The sequence below is a fragment of the Anomalospiza imberbis genome, chromosome 3 (genome assembly GCF_031753505.1).
Source record: "Anomalospiza imberbis isolate Cuckoo-Finch-1a 21T00152 chromosome 3, ASM3175350v1, whole genome shotgun sequence".
Classification (NCBI taxonomy): domain Eukaryota; kingdom Metazoa; phylum Chordata; class Aves; order Passeriformes; family Viduidae; genus Anomalospiza; species Anomalospiza imberbis.
Genome location: NC_089683.1, coordinates 94393148 through 94413447, shown reverse-complemented (window position 1 = coordinate 94413447; position 20300 = coordinate 94393148). Strand labels below are relative to the sequence as shown.

At 35.5% G+C, this 20300-nt stretch overlaps 1 protein-coding gene across 5 annotated transcripts in view; it reads right to left on the bottom strand.

Moving 5' to 3' along the window:
• Positions 1–20300, bottom strand: part of MTA3 (metastasis associated 1 family member 3) — a 154098-nt gene that overhangs the window by 53804 nt on the left and 79994 nt on the right. For all 5 annotated transcript variants that reach the window (XM_068185842.1, XM_068185843.1, XM_068185841.1 and 2 more), the window contains exons 8-12: positions 18052–18151; positions 13079–13267; positions 7908–7982; positions 2791–2849; positions 93–217 (exon numbers count right to left, since the gene is read on the bottom strand). In XM_068185842.1, the coding sequence (XP_068041943.1) occupies positions 93–217; positions 2791–2849; positions 7908–7982; positions 13079–13267; positions 18052–18151 (548 nt within the window). The remainder of the gene's footprint in view (positions 1–92; positions 218–2790; positions 2850–7907; positions 7983–13078; positions 13268–18051; positions 18152–20300) is intronic.

Here is a 20300-nt window from a genome sequence, read left to right as displayed (position 1 = left end):
CATAGGCTAACAAAAGTGCAAACCTTTTTTTCTAACAGCACATACTAAGATTCACCCAAACTCTTGAGTCATTAAAAAATATATTTACTTACTATAGCAGCTTTCACAAGCCCGACCTATTACTGTGGCTTGTGCCTGGTAAGAGGCTCCCATTGTTCCGTTGACTGCAGCAGGTTTCCCATTGTTGCTGGATATTTGATTGGGATTTGGTTTATTGCTTTAAATAAATTTTTTTGAAGTTGAAAAAAAAAAAAAGTTGGTTTTATTAACTGGTTAGTCAACATGAAGACAAACAATCTAATTGTGGAATTCTGATGTGTGCTGACAACATTTATAAAATCTTCTCTAAACAGCAAGAGTAACTTTTGTACTCCTCTATTATTTTCAGCATTGTCAGACACTTGCTAAGTTAAGAGTTGCTCTGACGCTCCAATTTGCAGCTTTTAGTGTGCTCACATGGTCTAAGCTACTTGGTAAGCTCATAAAAGACCAACTCTCAGGGTCAAAGCATTAACAACAGTCTGACACTGCATGGAATTTTAGAAGGTGGTTCTAGTCAACAGATACGGCTTATTAGTCGAGGATGGACTTTGGGTGAAGTATAACAAGAGGAGCTACTGCGTGTAATACTACAAGGTTGTTGATCCCAGGAAAAGGTCAAACAGCCTCCTGTCTGAAAAAGAAGTGCCCACATAATACAAATGTCTTATATCTATGGCAAAACTCACCCATATATCAGGTTGTTCTGTCTCAGTTCTCTTCTAAACTACGTCCTCTCTAAGAAGGCTAACTGTTTTTTGGATATTTATGTTAAGCTTTTTAATATTATTATACTGTATCTTTCTCGTAATTATTGTAACTTCTAATACTTCAGTGAAGTAGGACTTTATAGCTCAATTAATTCAGAAAGCATTAATATAATTCCTCACTAGATTAAGTGCAATATTTCCAGAGTTTCAACTTTATGAGTCTAAATTACTCTCAATACAATGCAAGGCTGGATACATTGATTCCTGAGATAATTATTTGTCATTTTAGGTAGCATAAAATATATGCAAGAAAAGTTAAAATGACAGTTGAAGAAACCTTTGCTGTATCAAGTCTCTATTTCAAATGCCAACAAGTCTGTCTCCTGCCTTCTCCTTTTTCACTGTATCAGCAAGAGACAATTTTACAATTTCCACATATTCTTTACCCTGGGCTCAAGGTACAGGAGAAGAGCTTGAAAGACAATTAAGTCTTCTACATTATGATCTGTTGCTTAGTTACCTTTCAGAAATGCCATTAATCGAAAGGGACTCTCTGGAATTAAGGACAGAACCTTGCAATTACAGGAAACACCTAATGATCAAGTTCAAAAAGGTACTCAGCTCTGAGCATCAATTCTACTCAGATTTCAAATGCAATAAATGAGTCTTGAAGCAGAGCATTTAGCAATCCCATGACCACCACAGATATCAAATCCTTGATAAGTCCTACCATTCTCCTACTGTTGACTAGGGATTTTGTCTTAAAATGGAGGCAAAAGACAGGCAGTAAGATAAAAGTGCAAAAATCACATATTTTGAAACACATTTTGCCATCCAACACAGCTGGTCCCTACTGTGAACATATTGAAAATCCATAACTGTCCACATGGACCAAGGAAATTAAATTGAAAAAGCATAATGTAAAGACTGAGCACCTTATGGTTTTCCTAAAGCATAACCACTCATCTGAAAAGGTTAGGGAACACTCATAGTAGAGTTTTTAGGTTTTTTTTTTAAACAGCGTGACTTATTAGAGATGTGAGCTTCAAAACTCACAACATTTGCTCTGAGATAAGATTAAAATAATTAATTTAACAGTCTGCTGCTTTCATTGTTACATCTGTTTAAGAGAGAAAAGGCAGTATGAAATATGGAAATAAAACTCTATTGTATGTAATTTACACAAGCCATCAAAAATATTTGTGAAGTACTTCCTTTGTTATTACGTTCTTCTGTTATACAAACACTCACAACAATGGGAAGTTCATATATAAGTAAACTGAATATACCCACAGAAAGCTTAGAAAAAAGTGATTTGGAAACCTTTCTCTTGTCATAATATTGAGGAAATTATGAATATGAAGGAGGGATTTTATCTTTTTTTCTGCAAACCACATGTTAACAGAAGCAGATATAGCATCCAGTTTAAATATAAAAGAAATACAGATCAAAAACTCCTCAAGAAGAAAACAAGTTTGCATTAATAGCACGTGGTCAAAGACAGAAGATCTGGGGCTGTGTGCTACCTTTGATTTAGAACCAGAACATCTCTTGTCTCTACATGAAGAACAGATTTTAATCAGCCAGATAATGGGAAATTATCTGATTTTGATTTTTTGATTTTCTGATTTTTTTTAATGTAACTAAATTAACAACTGCTTCTACTTTGAAATATTGCATTGATGCAAATATGAAGTGTTGTGCTACAGAGATTTGGAAGGTATTATTTTGAAAAAACTGCTTTTTAAATTAATAGGCTCTTCTTGCATATGAACTGTCCACAGGTAGTACTTGATCAGGCTTTGTAAGACTTCTTATTCCACACAAAGAGATTGCAGGTCAAAAACAAAGATCGGTAAAGAAGGTTTCACTTAAGACAAGAGTTTCTGGCATTTTCCAATTATATCTGTGCATATAACAAATCCTGTGAAAGTAACCATTAGAGAGATGACTAGGAAAATACCATGCATGCAACTGCATGTTACTGTTTCAATTTTACCTGTATATTACTCAAAAAAAATGACTTTGTTGTTATACTCACTAGGTGGGGATGTATACTTGTTTCAATTTACTTTCTGCTTCAGCTGCTTTCAGACGTTTCTAGTTGAAAAATTAAAACATTAAAATATTTTATTACATTAAGGTATGACATTTCATAAAACTGTACACAATACATCTTTAAATTATTACTACTTTGTGATTTCAGAAGAGCTTCCAAAACAAGCATAGATATCTACACAAAAAAAATAATGAAAAACAAGCTCTCGATTTTTAGTATTAGTTTGAAATCCTTATATGCTGTCCTTCCCAGTAAAACTCACAGGCCTCACGTATGACAACAAAACTGTAAGAAGGACAATGACAGTTTACATAAGTCACATCTATATAAACATGTACAACACTGTGGCTCCCCCTCATTGGAGAATTAAGCAGAAACGAAATGAATGAAATTGTGTTCCTCAGCAGTCATGTAACAAAACTTCTTGCCTGCTCTGTCCAGACTGAGGCTGAGCTTTTATAACACAGTACTAGGAACAATAAAGTCCACTGAGTCTTAGAAATAACTAAACACTTACTAGCATTAAATGCCATCAAAACTGTGGCTCAGGAACATCACAGTAACAGGACAGCTATACTACTGTCAAGATAGTCTGTGAATTTATTAAATCATTACTTTCTTCATACTTACAACAAACTCAAACCATTTTGCATTTCTATAATGTTGAGAAGTTTTAGTTATTGCCATATATTTTACAAGTAACTAAGACAACAGTTTTTTTCATCAGTGGCACAAGAAATAACAAGTTCAGGTGTCTACAGGGTTTTCCAAAACATTTGTATGTAAAAGATGAAGAAAAAACATTATTTCCCTGTACTTTTCAAGACATTACTTCTGTTCACTTAAGAGAAAAAAAGAAAAAGCAAGAGAGAAAAGGATTTGAATCATGGTCAATTTCATTACAGAGGATAAAAAAGAGGAGGGAACACATTTAAAGCCAGCAATAATAAATCAGTACTACCTGTCTTTATCAAGTGATTAAAATTCAGTCCTTCATTTCACCTGCAATAGCTACTTCTCCTCTCTGCTGTACTCCTATTTTTTGATATCCAACTTTTGAATGTTTTATAATCCAGGAAAATATTTCCTGCCTTGAGAAAACTATCATTAGATGACACCACTCTGAGAATCCCTTGCCTGAGCCATGAGGTGAGTTACAGGGTTACTCATCTTTACTAGCCCAGCAGTCTGACTAAACCTCCTGGCGTAAACTGCTGTTCTTCTCCATTTCATTAAGTTGCCTCTGTGTTGTTCATTTATAAAATTGCATCTTTAAGAAGTAATGTGCAACAAATAGACTTCTAATCAGTCCATGCCACCATTAATTAATTCCTGTGTAGTGTGAGCTCTTTTCCATTTATCTCCAAACCTTTTTTTGGTTTTTTTTTGTTTGTTGTTTTTTATTTTTTGTTTAATTTTTGTTTGTTTGTTGTTTGTTTTTTTTTCCCTTACAGCTCTTTGCTGTTCACAGATGCCCAGTTGTTTGGAGCTACAGAAGTGAATCCCATTAACACTGCTGGTACAGTTGCAATCTTTCCCCAGTGCCAGGCTTGACAACACTGCTCTACCCTCAGCAGGCCCATAGAAAAATGCAAACACGGTCTGCTCTGCCTGCTTGGGTCACTTTTTACAAGATCAAGGAGAAAGAACAGCAGCAGCACCATGCTCCAAATCTCATAAACTGGTAGTTTTTAATCTGAGAACATTTCAGAGTCCCAGCAGAGGAGCCCCCAATGGTGAACTCCCTCTGCTTAACTGCAGGACACAGGTTTTCCACAATTGTCTCTCGTTTGTTCTCACATTACTTCCAGCAATACAGAACTTGTTTGTAGCCTGAAAGAAGCATGTGAAACTGCCAGGCAACGGGTTGCCACACATTCCTCAGAGCTTCCTAACAAACTGGTCCATTCTACAAAAATGAATAAATCTCACTGCACACATACCATGAGCAAAAAAGAAAATACAATAAAGTATGAAAGTAGCCCTGAAGCACTGTCAGAATGTAAAGGCATTTGTAGGAAGCTGTATTAAGCCCTGATGGCAGTGTCAATGAGAAGTGACTATATACACATAGGTTAAATTTTAGCATACTTTTAGTACTGACATGGGGGTTGTAAGGAATGCAATTTAACAATTGCTTTTCTCTTTTATTTACTAAAGGGAATTATATACTGCCTTCTAAAAAAAAAATCACGCAATGGCATTTCAGTATAAGCTATATTTTTATACATTAAAACTATGGCTAACATTGGTCTCTAAAAGCAACAGAACATGTCACAGCTTGAATTCTCACTGACATACCAACTTCTAAGTACCAAGAGAAAGGAAAGGATGCAGAAAGAAAACTACCAATAGTTGCAGAGGTTTCTGAGATGAAACCTCCATCTCTTGAAATCTAGAGACAGAACTGGTAAAAGCTGGAGGTTGAAACTGCAAATATTTAGATAAGAAACAAAGCACCAGTTTGCAACAAATCCCTGGAGCAATGTAATAAATTACTGGAGCAATGTAACAAAGAGAGCTGATGCTTTACCTGGAAAAAAAATTTACATCCTAAACATTATTTCAAACAGGTCTTACAGACTGCATTGCAGGGGAGGTCAGACTATACTGACACAGTTTTTCACCTGGGGTCTACTGCTTTTAATGAATTAGCATTGAAAATTAATGTTTGTGGGTTTTAAGAAATTTTGTTAAGACCATCAACTCACAAATATCCCAAGAAATTACCACTGCCTTAAATTAGTACTGTTTTCAACAGTGGAAATAAATAAATGAAAGCCAAATGTAATATACTGTTGCAGTAGAGCAATTTTGCTACCATTTAATGTGTTCACTCTTTTCCTCTTACACAGTCTCAATAAAGTCTTTTCCCATTGAATCAGACTTTCAAGGAGAACACCACAAATAAATTTTCATTCAGTAGAATCAATCAGTCAATCAAACCTGGCCTTCCTCAAACACTATATACAATGCAGTGGTCATGAGAAGTGCCCTATCACCAGGAATGATTACCCAAGGCTGAATTAGTTTTGCTAGAAAAGTTCAGAGAACTTTAACATATCTTCCCTTCACTTTGACTTGAAGGGAAGATGTCAAAGCAAGGTGGTAGCAGCACCTCCACTGCCATTAAATCACCACATTTATAACTTAGCAAGAATAACATTAGGTAACGATTATGAAAAAGAAACCTTTCTTATGCCTGACACAACACATCCAATTCACACAGAGAAATAAAGATAATTAAAAGTAATTTATCATATTAAAACCAATCTAGAACTCAGAGATTGTATTTTAAAATTCAAGTATGTGCACTGACCTTTTTCATCTTCCCATTCCCATCAGTCCACCTTCCCCTCAACATGAGATTTAGAGAAGAATGACTCTGAAATTTCCATTTTATTACTGAATATATTTTCTCCATGGACTACATTCAATTATCATTGCCTGTTCTTTTGGGAAAAAAAAAACCCTACAGATACTGTTTTGACTGAACTGTATCTATTTTTACCATTCCAAAAAATCTAAACAAGGGCATGATGAAGTCCTGATCCCTTCTTAGGAAGGATTATAGAAATGTTAACCAGGATAAAAATTAGGCATCTGGCCTACACTGGTTTTATTACTGACAATCACATACGTGACCCTAAAAGAACATATCTAAAGAATTCCATCTTGAGTGTATTGCCATGGTCTGAGTAGGATGTTGGAAGTTCATTTATTACAAGTAAAACACAGGCATTTACCAGAGCATTCAAGTTGCAGATAACCATAAAGCCTATGTAATTTTCCTGTAACAACCCTAATCCTACGAATGGATATTCAATATAACGCACACACCTTGATCATTGTAGCAATAGAATCATAACAGAGCTCTAGAGAAATACAAAAGGAATCTCAGTCTTTCACCAACTACTCCAGAGCAATTATTTCGGGAAAAAGTCACATTTTTATCTGATTCTTAAAGATAATCTGCTGCCAAGCCATTAAGAGCTGACAAGATTCACAGCGAATCTGTTGACAGCCCCTTTCTAGGATAAAAATCAACAGTGGAAAAAAGGGTTAAAAGTGAAATGAATGGTGACAAATATAGAAAAACATGTCTTTATATGGAGCATATTATATACTATTTGTATTATCCATAGAACTAAAATGTCCTAGTGATACTCCATGACTCTACCATGCAGTTAAAGACCTTTCCCTTACTTTCCATGCCCTAACAAGATGATGTAGAAATAATTTCAAATAAACCAGAACAACCTGAAGTAACCATCCCTCTGATACATTTAATTTGACACAAGTCCAAAATCCATCTAACAGTACAGCTGTATTTATTACAGCATAAAAATTATTTTCAATACACTGTCCATAACATCACCATCAATTATGCAGCAAATAAAGGAGCTACTAGCTTAAACATTAAATCAGAAATTAAAATGAAGCATTTTAGAGTATTTTATGGTCCAAACCAAGAAGTAAATATAGAAAGAGTACAGTATATAAAAAGCATTAACACTGACATTTTGCCTAAAGCTGCTAAAAATATCCCAGTATTGGTACCAAACATAATCTTAACATGTTTTTGCTCCAGAGCAACCCAAACAGTTAAACATTCAATCAGAAGGATGAACAAACCCACTGTGTGCAGAATGGTCTCAGTTTTGAAATGCTGGTAATGCCAAGGTAATGCTTTGTGCAGAAGTACCAATAAAAGGTTCATCACACCAGCAGCCACTGTAACACAACATAATTTTATGCTTCCTTCAGTCCCATGGCAGAGCTTCACAGCCTAAAGCATTTGCTCTGCAGGCTATTTCCATCTGATCCCCTACTGATGGAGGAACCAGGAATCTCATTGTTTCAAGCCAGCATAGAATGCAAATAGGTTAAAAAGCTCTTCACAGCTATGGGATGTACAGCAGGCACCAGAGGATTTGACAATACAGCCTGCAACAGCACTGGTCTATACCCAAAAACATTGCCTTAGGCCTCCCATCGTATATCTTTTCAAGAACACAAACAGATTTTTATGGTTTAACAACATCACTTTTTTAAAGAATGTCTCAGACTGGTTCATTCTGAAATAGTCATTGAATTACCTGCTGCACATATCTGTCAGTGGTTTTCCACATGTAGTAATACTCAATGATGCTAGTCAGTGATTTCCAAGGGAGCTGAAAAACATTTTTTACAAATTAAAGTGGTTCCAAGAAATTGCAATGTCCACTTCTTATTAAGCACATGTTAAAAATCAAGTATAGTTGAGACAAATACTAAAACCTGAATGTGTTAAATAACTGCATTAGAATTCATATGCAAACAAACAAATATTGTAATTAATAATACACAACCTTTCCTTACAGTTAACAAGCATGCAGAATTATGGTATCAACACATCCAAATCTAAATGTAATTTATTCTCTTTAGGCCATATAGTTAAACAAAATTATCAAAACAGAATGCAGATTTCCATTATGAAACACAGAAGGTAATATCTGTTTTATAAAGTGTATCCATTGGAGAAAAATGTTAGGACTAAAAGAAATCATTTTCCCAAGACTGTGCTCAAGTCTCATGATAATTTTAGTCTTAAAAAAATACAAAGGATACCATACATAGTTCAGATTTTTCATGTCCCATAACAACTCAGCTGCTCATATATTACCACTAGTTTTGCATAAACTCCCACATGCTCTCAATTATTATCAAGAAACAAAAGGATGCGAGGGACAAATGTTACCCTGAGCAACACGAGTGATACTGACAATAAATATTTCACAAAAATCTCTGTACAAACAAGGTACCTTTGATAATGACAATTATTTTGAGTGCCCACATTCATCAGTCAAATAAAAATGTGTTAACCTAAGTGTAGGGGAGAGAATTAGGCAATCATTTTTAATTCTCACCAAATAATCTATTTAACTCATGGTCTTTCTATAATTTAAATTAGGATGTCTTATCCATAATTTATGCAATTTTTCTTCATAAGTTGGAAACATTACTAATTTGTGTGTTATATTTTCTAGAGGCATGCATTAATGCAAATATTATCTGCTTTCTAGAAATGAGGATGATGTTTAGGAGGTTCCAGAAAATACAGGTGTGGAAACTGATCTTTCCAGCCTTACTGACCCAACTAGGCAGCTTTCTGCATGTTTTAAGCCAAAAAGAGTTTCCTGCACTTTTAGTTAAATTCCTAAAACACCAGAGGAACACCTTCTGCCTCTCACTGTATGCAGGAGCTCACTAGTTTTTCAAGCTGCTTGATTCAGGTTCAGAGTCAGAAGCATTCAGAAGCGTGTGAATCCCTGAACATTTACATTTGATCCAAAAGTAGCAGTGTATGAAATGCTTATGCCGATGTCTCAATAAGTAGTAACACAATTCAGGTTCCTAAAATCCTTTTGCTTTCTCAGGTAAATTATGCCTTGAGAGAAATCTTCCCTTGAAAAGGCCAGTGACAAGAAGATGTGTTTGGTGTGAGATTACAGATCAAATGATTCACAGTCTTCAGGTCCACATTCCCCCTGGCATCCAGGTGAAATGCTGTCACCCCAACCACCTGCCATTGTCAATTAGTACATTTTAGCACATCCATATTTATTTTCCTTCCTGAATATTTATTAGCACGTTCACACCACAAATGTTTGCCATTTCTCCAGAAAATACTTTGATCTGTTTTAACTATGGCTGTGACACCAGTATGCTCATTTACTCACTAGGTATCTACAATTAAAGGAAAGTAATTAATATGTTTGGACCAAATAACTGTAATCCTTTTATACTTTGATTCAAAACTTGGAAAAGCTGTTTGACAGACTGAGCACAGGTAACCTGTATTCCATTTACCTATGCACTTAAAGCTCTGAACTGCCAGTGAAGCTGTGAACAGCCATAGATTAATACATTACCAAATCATGTTCTTGAAAGAAGTAAATATGCTCATCTGCACAACATTTTTGAAGGAGAAAATTAGCAAAAGCTATCAGCTCTACAAAAATTGAGAGACAGGAGTTTTAAGTTTCTTTATTTTCTCCAGGTTAAAAATCAAATCAGATCGGCAAGAAAAATTTAGGATTATAAAGCATCCTAAAATGAACATGGTAATTTTAAGCCACGCTTTTACAATTCTCTAAAACTGGAAAGCAGTTGCTCCTGCTTTCTCTAAACAGTCCCTACTCTTGATTACCAAGGCCTTTCCTGCCATATCTGAGATGTAATAAATATAAATTTGTGAAAACTGTTGATAATGAAAAACTCAGAATTAACAAGTGCAACATCGTGATCTTACTGTTAGGAAAATAGTTACATTTGGAGAACATAAAATATCCATTCTTTTCCCATTCTACTGTTCTGGGATGTGAAATAATTCAAGCACATCAAGTAAATTGAATTAGCTTATAAGGTTTAGCTTGATTAGGATTCACACAGAGTCTTAAAGACAGAAGAACCTCTCCTACAAGAGTCAATGAGACAACAATTGATGAAAATTATTATTCAAAAGCTAGATTGGTAACAATTACAAATGAGTGTCTCCTATTGATGAGAAAAATGTAGAGACCTTTACATCATTTAATTTATAACAATCTTGTTTACTAACATTTAGTGTTTTGTAGCTTAATACTTGAGCTGCACATTGAACATCAAACAGCGGCAGCTCCCAGTAACTGGTGGAAAAGTAAATGAATCTGCATTTTACAGAACTGTCATATAAGGGCTGCAATTGCAGCTGCTGTGCTTCGCAAATCTGGGCCGACACAGAAAAGGCAACTCCTCTGGGATGTAATGACTCAGGCAAGTACTGTATCTGTCCTGTGGCACCACTGCGTGACTGCTGAGGTTGGAGTTTAATCTCAGTAGGATTTTATCATTAGATCCTAAGTGGAGACCCAAACATGTTCACAGGTCCACTATCAGTTCATGACCTTCTTTGCCCTTGCTCTTACAACACATCTAAGAGTACTTAGATACTTATCAGCAGTAAACTTATCAATGGCTGCCACTGAAGAGAGGGATGATCACAGATGAAAGTATCATCATGGAAAATCACTGCTTTCGTGCTACGTACTTATATCTACTTCACCTTGCAGAAACTTTTCCCATATCCGTGATCTAAATCTCAAAGGACTATTTTCAATGATTACTTAAAAAGCAAATGTGTGTTTTCAAATCCCTGCACTTTTAGAATGCTACATAGGAAGTGAGAACACATACATTTTACACTAAGGAAATTAAGATATCCCAAGACTACACAATGACTAACATAACTGAAAGATTTCAAATTACATAGAATTAAATAAAGACTGTGCACTGTTCTTAGTACCATATAAATTGAGATATAAAATAGATGCTCTTCTAAGGATGTTTTAAAATGACACATTTCCAAAGATTAAAACAAAAAGTGACTAAGAATAGATAATATCCCTGTTCTAACTAAAATAAGCTATAATTAATTAGTGCCCCACATCCATTTGTGCTGCACTCTGACTCATGGTTAAGGTGCCCCCAGTAGGTTATGCAATGCTATCACCAGATCTGTGTTTATCTCCTGCTTTGGGAGGAGACCAGGGCAAAATAGCTGCATTTGGGAAGGAAGACTTAGCCAAAGAGGGAGGGTATCAGGACAAAATTTTATCAGGGTATCCAAGACAAAATGTTAATATTGTAAACAGCTTCTAGTGAAGTCATTCAAATATCTAGCATTTGAATATTACAAATGCAGAAGCAATTCTTGCAATACATTACTACACTGCTTCACTTTAATGCAGTAGTAGGTAACAGAGAAATTATACAGAAAATAAAAATACCACATAAATACCAGAGACAAGCCTTCTGCATGCTTGCTCACAAACTGTGTTAGGACACAACTTGTAAACAGCCAATAAAACATGTTATATGCTTAAGGCATTTTCAAAAGCCAAATATTATATATTAGGAACCATTTAATTGGAAGACATAGCTTCTGAACTATTGTACAGTTACAAATGAGAACCATTTCTCTGTATAAGAAACAATAAGGAATGTACTTTACCTTCAGATTTCTGTTCTAAAAATCTATAAATATTGTTTTTCAATCATATTTTCATGAACTTAAAAGAGCTGTTTCAGCCATGATGCAACTTTCAACTTTATGTCATCAATGTAATTAACATTTTCTCCCTTAGGAATCTCAAAATTAAGCATGCAGATATAATACACCCATTAAAATGTCAGTTCCTTAGAAAAACAATAGCCTTTGCTTCCCACCTTCATTCAATTACCTGTTCCATTTCAAATCTGTGAAAATGAAGGAAAGACAGCTCATTGCCAAGCCTCCTCCCACTGTCCTGCAGTCTGTCTTGTAAGGACTTCTACATTTACCATACAGTACCTTTTTCCCCCCCTCACAAAGACTATTAATAAGTTCTGCAAAGAAAATTTAAAAATCTGAGTTCTCAGAGTCATGCAGAATGAGATGAATGCGAAAATGTTTCAATCAACTTCAGTCTTAAATAATGGAATTCCTTTGGTTCAAGTCTTAACTTTTTCCTGAAGCCCAACTTGAACATGGTACAACAGAGGAAATATTTTTCCTTGAAAGAAAAAAGGCTCTCCACAAAATGTGAAAAAAATGCAGCAAATTATGAGCAATTCTAGCAATCAGTGTTAGAATCCATTTAATTTCCATTACTTTGCATTAGAATTAGCAAATTAAAGGTTTACTGCCCTATAGTCTGATACTTCAGTACAAAAATTATTGTAGTTAGAACATATTGGGAAACATTTCATTTACTTTTCAGAACTGCCAAAACATCTACTATGTCAAAACAACTCCCTGTAGTACATTTTAAAACCTATCTAAATACAAATTTCTCTGTGCTAACCATAGCAGGAAACCCCAGCTTTCCAAAAACACCCAGGGGAGTCAGCCATGTAACTGCTAATGAATTTCACTGGAAATTGTGGAAATACTCTGCAAAGTTCCTGGACCTTTTTCAGATGCTTGTAAGATCCTTGTAAAAATCCTTATTGGAGTGTCTCGGCATGAGACATCCTACCTGATATTAAACCACTAAACAGATTATCTTCTGTCACCATTTTTCCAAACAATAGCATTGAACAAGAAAGCATATTGACTTTCAGCCAGATAAAATGTATAGATATGTTAATCACACGGATCAGCTACACAGATTTCTCCCCTAATGAAACCTTCCAAACCTACAGAAAGCAGCTATGTTCAACCACAGCAAAACATAACTACAGGAAAGGGCACTACTTTCATACTTACAAAGTCTTGTCGAATGTCATTGAAGTCCTTGCCATACTTTTCCAAAGCCTCTTCAAATAAACTAGCTTCTGATGCTGACCACTCCTCCATTTCATCTCTACACAAGACAGGCCCTCCCAGTGGCACCAGGACACTGATGGCACTGCTCAAATCATAGTTGTGTTTATGCAGTGTGTCCATTGCATGAAACTGGCAGGGACAAGGAGAGAATAAAGACGTGTTTAAATAGACAGTAGTCCATCTCAGTTAATGCAAAGTCAATATATTATGCTCTATAAACCAAGCAAGGAGCCTCAATTAATGCTAAGTTTAGAATCTATCTTGATATCATAGTTTTAGCTGTGGAATATAAGGAAAATAAATGGTTTATTACTTAATCTGGGAAAGGAAATACCTTGATAAAATGTTTACCAAAAATTACATTAGTTTATTAGTTCCTGAAAATTACTAGCAAACATTTCTAAAGAAACTCTTGTTGGTAGAAATTGGTTCCAAGAAACCCAATAAAGACAGTGGCATATATTGACCATAGGGCCATTTTCAATTAACAGAAGCTCTAAATAACTAAACAGTTGCTCAGACCTCTATGAGCTCAATAGTCTCATTGCTGGAGAAGGAAGACATTTCATTATCATCATACTGAAAGAGTAGCAAGATTTTTGTCCCTTGCTAAACACTGTTATCACAGACCATTCTTTGGTTGATTCCCTTTCTGTTATAAAAAAGCAAAAACAAACAAATTAGAACAATCTCCACACTGCAGGTAACACTGAATGCTCCCATTGCTAACCAAGGCTGGGGAAAATAAAAAGTAAACAAATCCACCTGTCGGGAAAATGAGCAGGAAACAAGAAGCATTTCTGACTCAGCGTCCCAAAAGACCCCATCAGCACAATCCAACTGATTCTGCTGAAGGAGATATCAGAGTTATAAGTGTGATAATGTCTGTGACTCTGTATCAGTCTCCTCCCAGTGTGTCCCACCACAGTGCTCAGCTCCAAGTGTAGCATGCAAACTCTCACAAGGCACAAACCCAGCTATGAGAAAACCTTGCAAGGAAGGAGGACTCCTGCATTATGTGTCAGTACAGCAGTTCCAGCTGAGCTTCTGCATACAAATCTACTGCAAACAATGGATTTTTCTTTTCTTTTTTTTTTTTTTTGCCATCTTCTATCAATGACTTGTCTTTCTCCAGTGTTTACTATAAGTCTTTGAGTGTTATCAAGCACAAGATTTTGGAAGTGTTTTGTCTGCAAGAAGCAATGTCACTATTATCCTGGAATGCATCATTTTACTTATGGTTCCATCAAATTCACCAGCCTGGAGAAAAGCCATTGTTAAAATCAAGTATTCTAATAGGAAAGCATGCAACATATTGCCTAAAATCCATCAGCTTCATATTAGAGAATGTACACTGAAATCACTATTGTATTGTTTACCATTCAGGCAATGAGTAAACCAGGTCTAAAGACTGAACTCTTACAGTAGATGTGTTACTGAGATTTAAATCTTTCTTTAAATTGCAGCCCTCATAGAAAAACAGTACACACAGGATGTCTTCCAAGCAGCTGCTAAATCCAGATCTATTCATTGACACCAACTTTCATAAAAATGATAACAGAAGTGAATACATCAGAATCTTGCTCTTGCTTTATGTCCATTTTTTATCTATAATAAACACCTGACTCCACAATGCTTTTCTTGATATTACTAAAGAAAAGACTTCTACTGCACTCTGTGGATAAGTGCTGCCTTCGCTGAGCTGTCCTATGACAGAAGACCACTGACAAGCTCTTTGATAACAACTTTGCCTTCTACAGGTTTGTCAGCCCTGACCTGCATCAAATTTCCACACTGCAATGCAAATTGTGGTAGCAAAAGCATGAGAAGCCTGAAGGCATTAGTAAAGGCTGAGAGAAAAAGTCCTGAAATATCTTCTTTTTTTCTGCTTTACCTGAAGAAGCAGGAGGCTGGGAGACCTGGCATTGCCTCTCCCAAACAGAAGCCTGAAGGACAGCGAAAGAACCACCCTTCCCAACGAACTCCTGCCCAGAGCATGCTGTTCAGCACAGACACAGGGGCACATCAGAGGAAAAGTGTTAGCCATGCAGCTAAGAGGCAACTTGACATCCAAATATAAGCAGGCAGAGGAAGAAACTCTCCATCAAAAGCTAAGGAAGGGCTGCATGGAGCTGCAAGAAAGGGCATGAGAGAGCATCCTGCAACCAGCCACACAACACAGCTCCCATACCAGACTGAGCTGCCTCCAACAAAGAACTCAAACTGGAAACTGAGCAATTCAATCATACTTCAAGTGTGTTTACCTTAGGAGCCACATATAAGGAAGTCTAATAAAAATCATTAAAAAAACACCATTCAAAAGGAAAAGACTGCTTATACTTTTCATTTTGAAGAGACATCCAATATCAGATTTAGGTCCCTACAGTAAGGTCACATAAGCTCTTCTGAACAAACCCACCACAAGGAGCAAATTATGCCATCAGCCTGCTTTGCTTTAAATGGCTCTCATGGTCAGTATAAGCACTATGAAGTATTTAGGAATCTGAAACAGAAGGTCTTCCAAGTCTCTTTCTCTTCTTAGACATCAATTTTCATTATAAAATAAAACACTGCCTTTGAGAAGGCCAGAAATGTAAGTTTTAGTTGGTTGTCACAATTCTTTACCACTGTAAGAGAAGTACATTATCATCTATGAAGGTAAACACACATTGTTTCACATCTTCTGTAGGGTTTTCTGAAACAGGGAGTTTCCTATCTTGTCTCATTACCTTCCCTACGTTTTCAAAATAAAGGAGCCTGAAAGCAGCCTCTCAGTTGTTATTCATCTGCAAGAAATGTGTACATCAACCCTGAATTTATCTATGTTCATCATCTAGGCTTTTTTTTTTTTTTTTTTAATATCAGTCTGTTTACAGTTATCTCTGATTAAAACTAAACAGGATTAAAACTTAATTAGGAATACTGGAAAGCCACAGGTGTGGCATACAGAAATCCCATTAATATCACCTCAGATGCAATGGTTATCTGCTTTGCATTAAGAAGATAGATGGTATAATTTTCTTAGCACCTATATGCAAAGTATATATGAAATACACCACAAGTTCTGCAAATGTCTCTACTAACTTTAACGGCTGCTGAAAATATTCTCCCAATTAACATGGAAATGCCTGAAAAAGTGACTATTATAATGACAAATATGTCTTTTCTTAATTTAGAAGGAAGTACGTTGCCAAAAAGCTAAAAAAGTAGGGTTTTAAAAAGCTGAGGCGGTAGGAAAATGAGAAGAGACAGACACAATAATTAAGCCTAGGGTGGCTCCTTTGATGCCTTATTATAAGATATGCCTTTCATTAAGTGTAATGGAACTTAATGGATCATTTGCAATAGAGAAACATTAACATGGCACTCAAAGTATCCCTTTATTAGCAGCATTGCACATGTACTTTCAAATGAGAAATTGCCATAAGGATAAATCCACTCTATTAAATACTGAATACAGGATGCAAATAAAGAAGGGATATGCAATATGTGAAATTTATTAGAAATTCTTAATCCAACTTAATATTAATAAAATGAAAAATGTTAAAGAACTATTTTGATGAACAAAATAAAGTATTTAATGTGAACAGAATTGTGCTGGTAAGTCATATTAGCAACCGTGAAACAGAAAATTCATTTTGAATATTACCAAAAACATTACATTTTGCCCCTGCCTTTATGATGCTATCATAGTTCAGACTAAATCAGTTTCCTGCTCAATAGTCTACACTGCAAAAGTATACTTAAAAAATAAATTAAATATTTTTCTCACCATAATAAAAAAAATATTTTATCTGAAATACAAGAATTGTCCCACTGAATCAGACCAACCACCCATTTAACTAAGTATTGTGTCTCTTAAAGTAGCACCAAGGAATATCAGCTAAAACATTCAGGTAAGTCTAATCACAGTCTGAGGTCAATTCCCATTTCATTGACCAGCATCTACAAAGCTTCAGAATGAGGACATTTAGAAGGTATACCTTTCCCTATTCACCTCAGTACTAATTTATGACCTATATGGCTACATAATTTTTCTAACCTTTTTTTAACCTGCTGGTACTGCCCATTCCCACAAAATTTTGTGCAACTGAATTCTAGGGGCTTTCTATTCCCTTTATAAGCAGTGCCTTAACTATTTTGAACTAATCTGTTAGTTTTACTGAGTTTCCTCTAATTCTAATACTCCAGTAACTGGTAAATAGCAGGTCCTTTTTAGCCTAAACTATGTGATGGTGTTTAGGTACAAAAATATCTAAAATAACAAAACAACAGTTGATTTCTTTGGAAATCTAAGTCCAACTTGATTCTCTGAAACAGTACTATTTTTGGTCTCACATAGTGTTCCTGGCATACTTTATTTACTGTAGCACACCTTCTCATCTCAGCTAGTATGACAATACAGAAACAAACCTGCAATCAATATATTTTTCACTTTCTCTAAAAGATGCAGGTGCTTACATTAACAGTGAACAGTACACTAAGAAATGACTGTAGGAATATGCTAATTGAAATGTTCTTAAAAATATGCTTACAAAGTCAGATTGCTTATCCTTTAGAAAATAGGATGACATATACATCCAGTAAGTATATGACAAAGTATTATCCACACAATTTTCAGTCAGCTTTATTACCACATACTTTAAATGACACTGCCCTGAATGAATCCCCATATGATGTGTATTATCCATTCTGCTGTGGGTGATCCACAGCTAAAGCCAAGTGTTGCACTATGTGATTACAGGGGCAGCACTGAGAAGCTTAAAGAAAACAAACAGGATTTTCTAACACACACACACACACCTTGCTTGCAGGTATCTAAAAACAACAGGTAGAAAATGGGGACTTTGGAGTACCAGAAAGTGTTGAATTCATAGATATAAAAATTGTTGTATGTTTAAGAAACCACCTACCAGTGTGATGTCTCGGGAAGCAGCAGCTGCACTCATGTGTAAACTGGGTTGCCTGACAGAACTACTGCAGTCCAAGGCTCGAGCAAATGTGCCAACCGCACTGCAAGAGAGGAACAGGAGCAACAGTAAATACACAGAAAGATGAAATCTCAAATATCAGTCTGTGCTATATCTCTATAAGTGTCCTTTTACACATGGGAGTCACATACTATCACTGTTAAGTTTTCAGATCTTTGCTAACAAAGAACAACTGGATAAAGACAAATCCCTAAACACTGCAGCAAAAACTCTGACCTTCTGCCCCCAAAAGTAACAATGCACATATAACAACAACAGCTCAGAAACAAAAGATACTCAGAGAATTCTCATGTACCAATCTCTTAATGTACAGGATTTTCAATTAATTATGAAGTCAAAGGTTCTCCACAGTTTGAGGTTTACAATCAGGACTATTATTTCTAAAATTATAATGCTATAATAGTGCTTAAAAATTACAATTCAAATTAAAATGGGGGTTCACCATGTCCCCATGAGGAAATTAAAAACATTTCATTCACTTCAGTAGTACGTGAATACTATTTCCATTAGTGAGCCAAAAAAAGCATATTAGCTAAGGTACCCCCAAAATTCCTGATGCTGACACAGGTTTCAAGCAATAATGAAATAAATGGATCTCTCAACCTACTTACTTAAAGCATTATTAATTAATCTGTTACTGAAATGGACATATTTTGCCAAAGCTTTACTTTCTTTTCCACTTTTGTTGATGAATTCTACATGGCATCTATTATACTCAGACTGTTCTAAACTGTAAACATTTCTTGGAGAGCGGTAAAACATTTCTTGGAAGTACTTCTATGTATCATGCACAGTGAAGGTAAAGAGAATTTAACTGGGCCCAGCATATCATATAAGAAATGAGCAAAGATGCAGTGACACAAAAGATTATCAATAAACAGATCAGAAGTTGCTCCAGTACCTGGATTTGTATAATGACTCTTGAGGTGCATTCAGAAAAAAACCTGTTTATTGCAGTTATGACATAACCCCTTCTAAATGCAAAGACCCATTTACAGATGCAATGCAGTGCAATCCTCTGGTGTAGGGACTCAAGCAATTACATCCCACACAACTTACAAGTGCAGAACTATACCAATGGTGAATGCCACTGACAAATGTACACACTTTGCTGTATCCTAGAAATCTGATATTCAACAGTAAAACAATGTGCACCAAAACTTTAACTCAGTGAAGTTATAAATGACCATGGAGAAACTGATAATAAAGTATGCTACTGCAATTTCATCTTGAATCTCAAAAAATTTATTACTGAATGCATGTTTCAGTACTTGCTGCCACAGTCTTACAAGTTAGGATTTAACAGCAGTGATTCAGACCCCTGGTATTAACTGCCTTTCTAAAGGCTGTGGAATAAATAAGTCATATTCAAATGTTTTTCCACAACATTTTCTCCCTCTTTGTGGAGATGGCAAATATAGAGAAAACACACACACATATTCTCTTTTTTTTTTTTCTCCAAAGCTTGGCAGTACATAAAACAGTATTTGTCCACAAATTGCTCCCAAGAATAAGGCTCTATTATGAACACATTTCCTGATAGTCTGTCAACCCCTTTCAACATGTTGGCATTGATAAGGGCTGCAGCTAAGCAATCTTTCCTGTGATCCTTCTGTCCCTCAAACCAGTGAATGTGGCATGACTGCATTTGCCTTCTGCTGCTACCTGCTAGCTTATCTTCCTTTTGCATAATTAAAATTATTTTGTTTTCACCACATTTCTAAAATAAAGTCTGAGTATGCTATGAACACTACAAAGAACGTTCTCACAGTTGCTCTCTGGCAGATCAAACTTTTGAGTCTGACTTCGGAGCCCAAGAGTATTTAATTGCTCAGAATGTAAAGTCAAAATTAAGAGACAATAACATAATAATTATTATATTATTATTAATAATTATAATTTTGAATAAGTGATAGAGAGGTAAGAACTGATGCACCAGTGGACATTGCTTCCAGTGCTGCACTGAGTAGGAGAAGATTGCAACCGTCAGAAGAATGCTGTGTGGGATTTTGGAGTACATGAGTGCAAAACAAATCAATAATAAATAAAACACACAAAGACAAAATAAAATAGTGAAAACAATAGAAAAAAGATAATAATAAAGATGGCATCAAATATAATGAGACAAATATGATAATAAAAATAAGAACAAAACAAATATAATACATTGC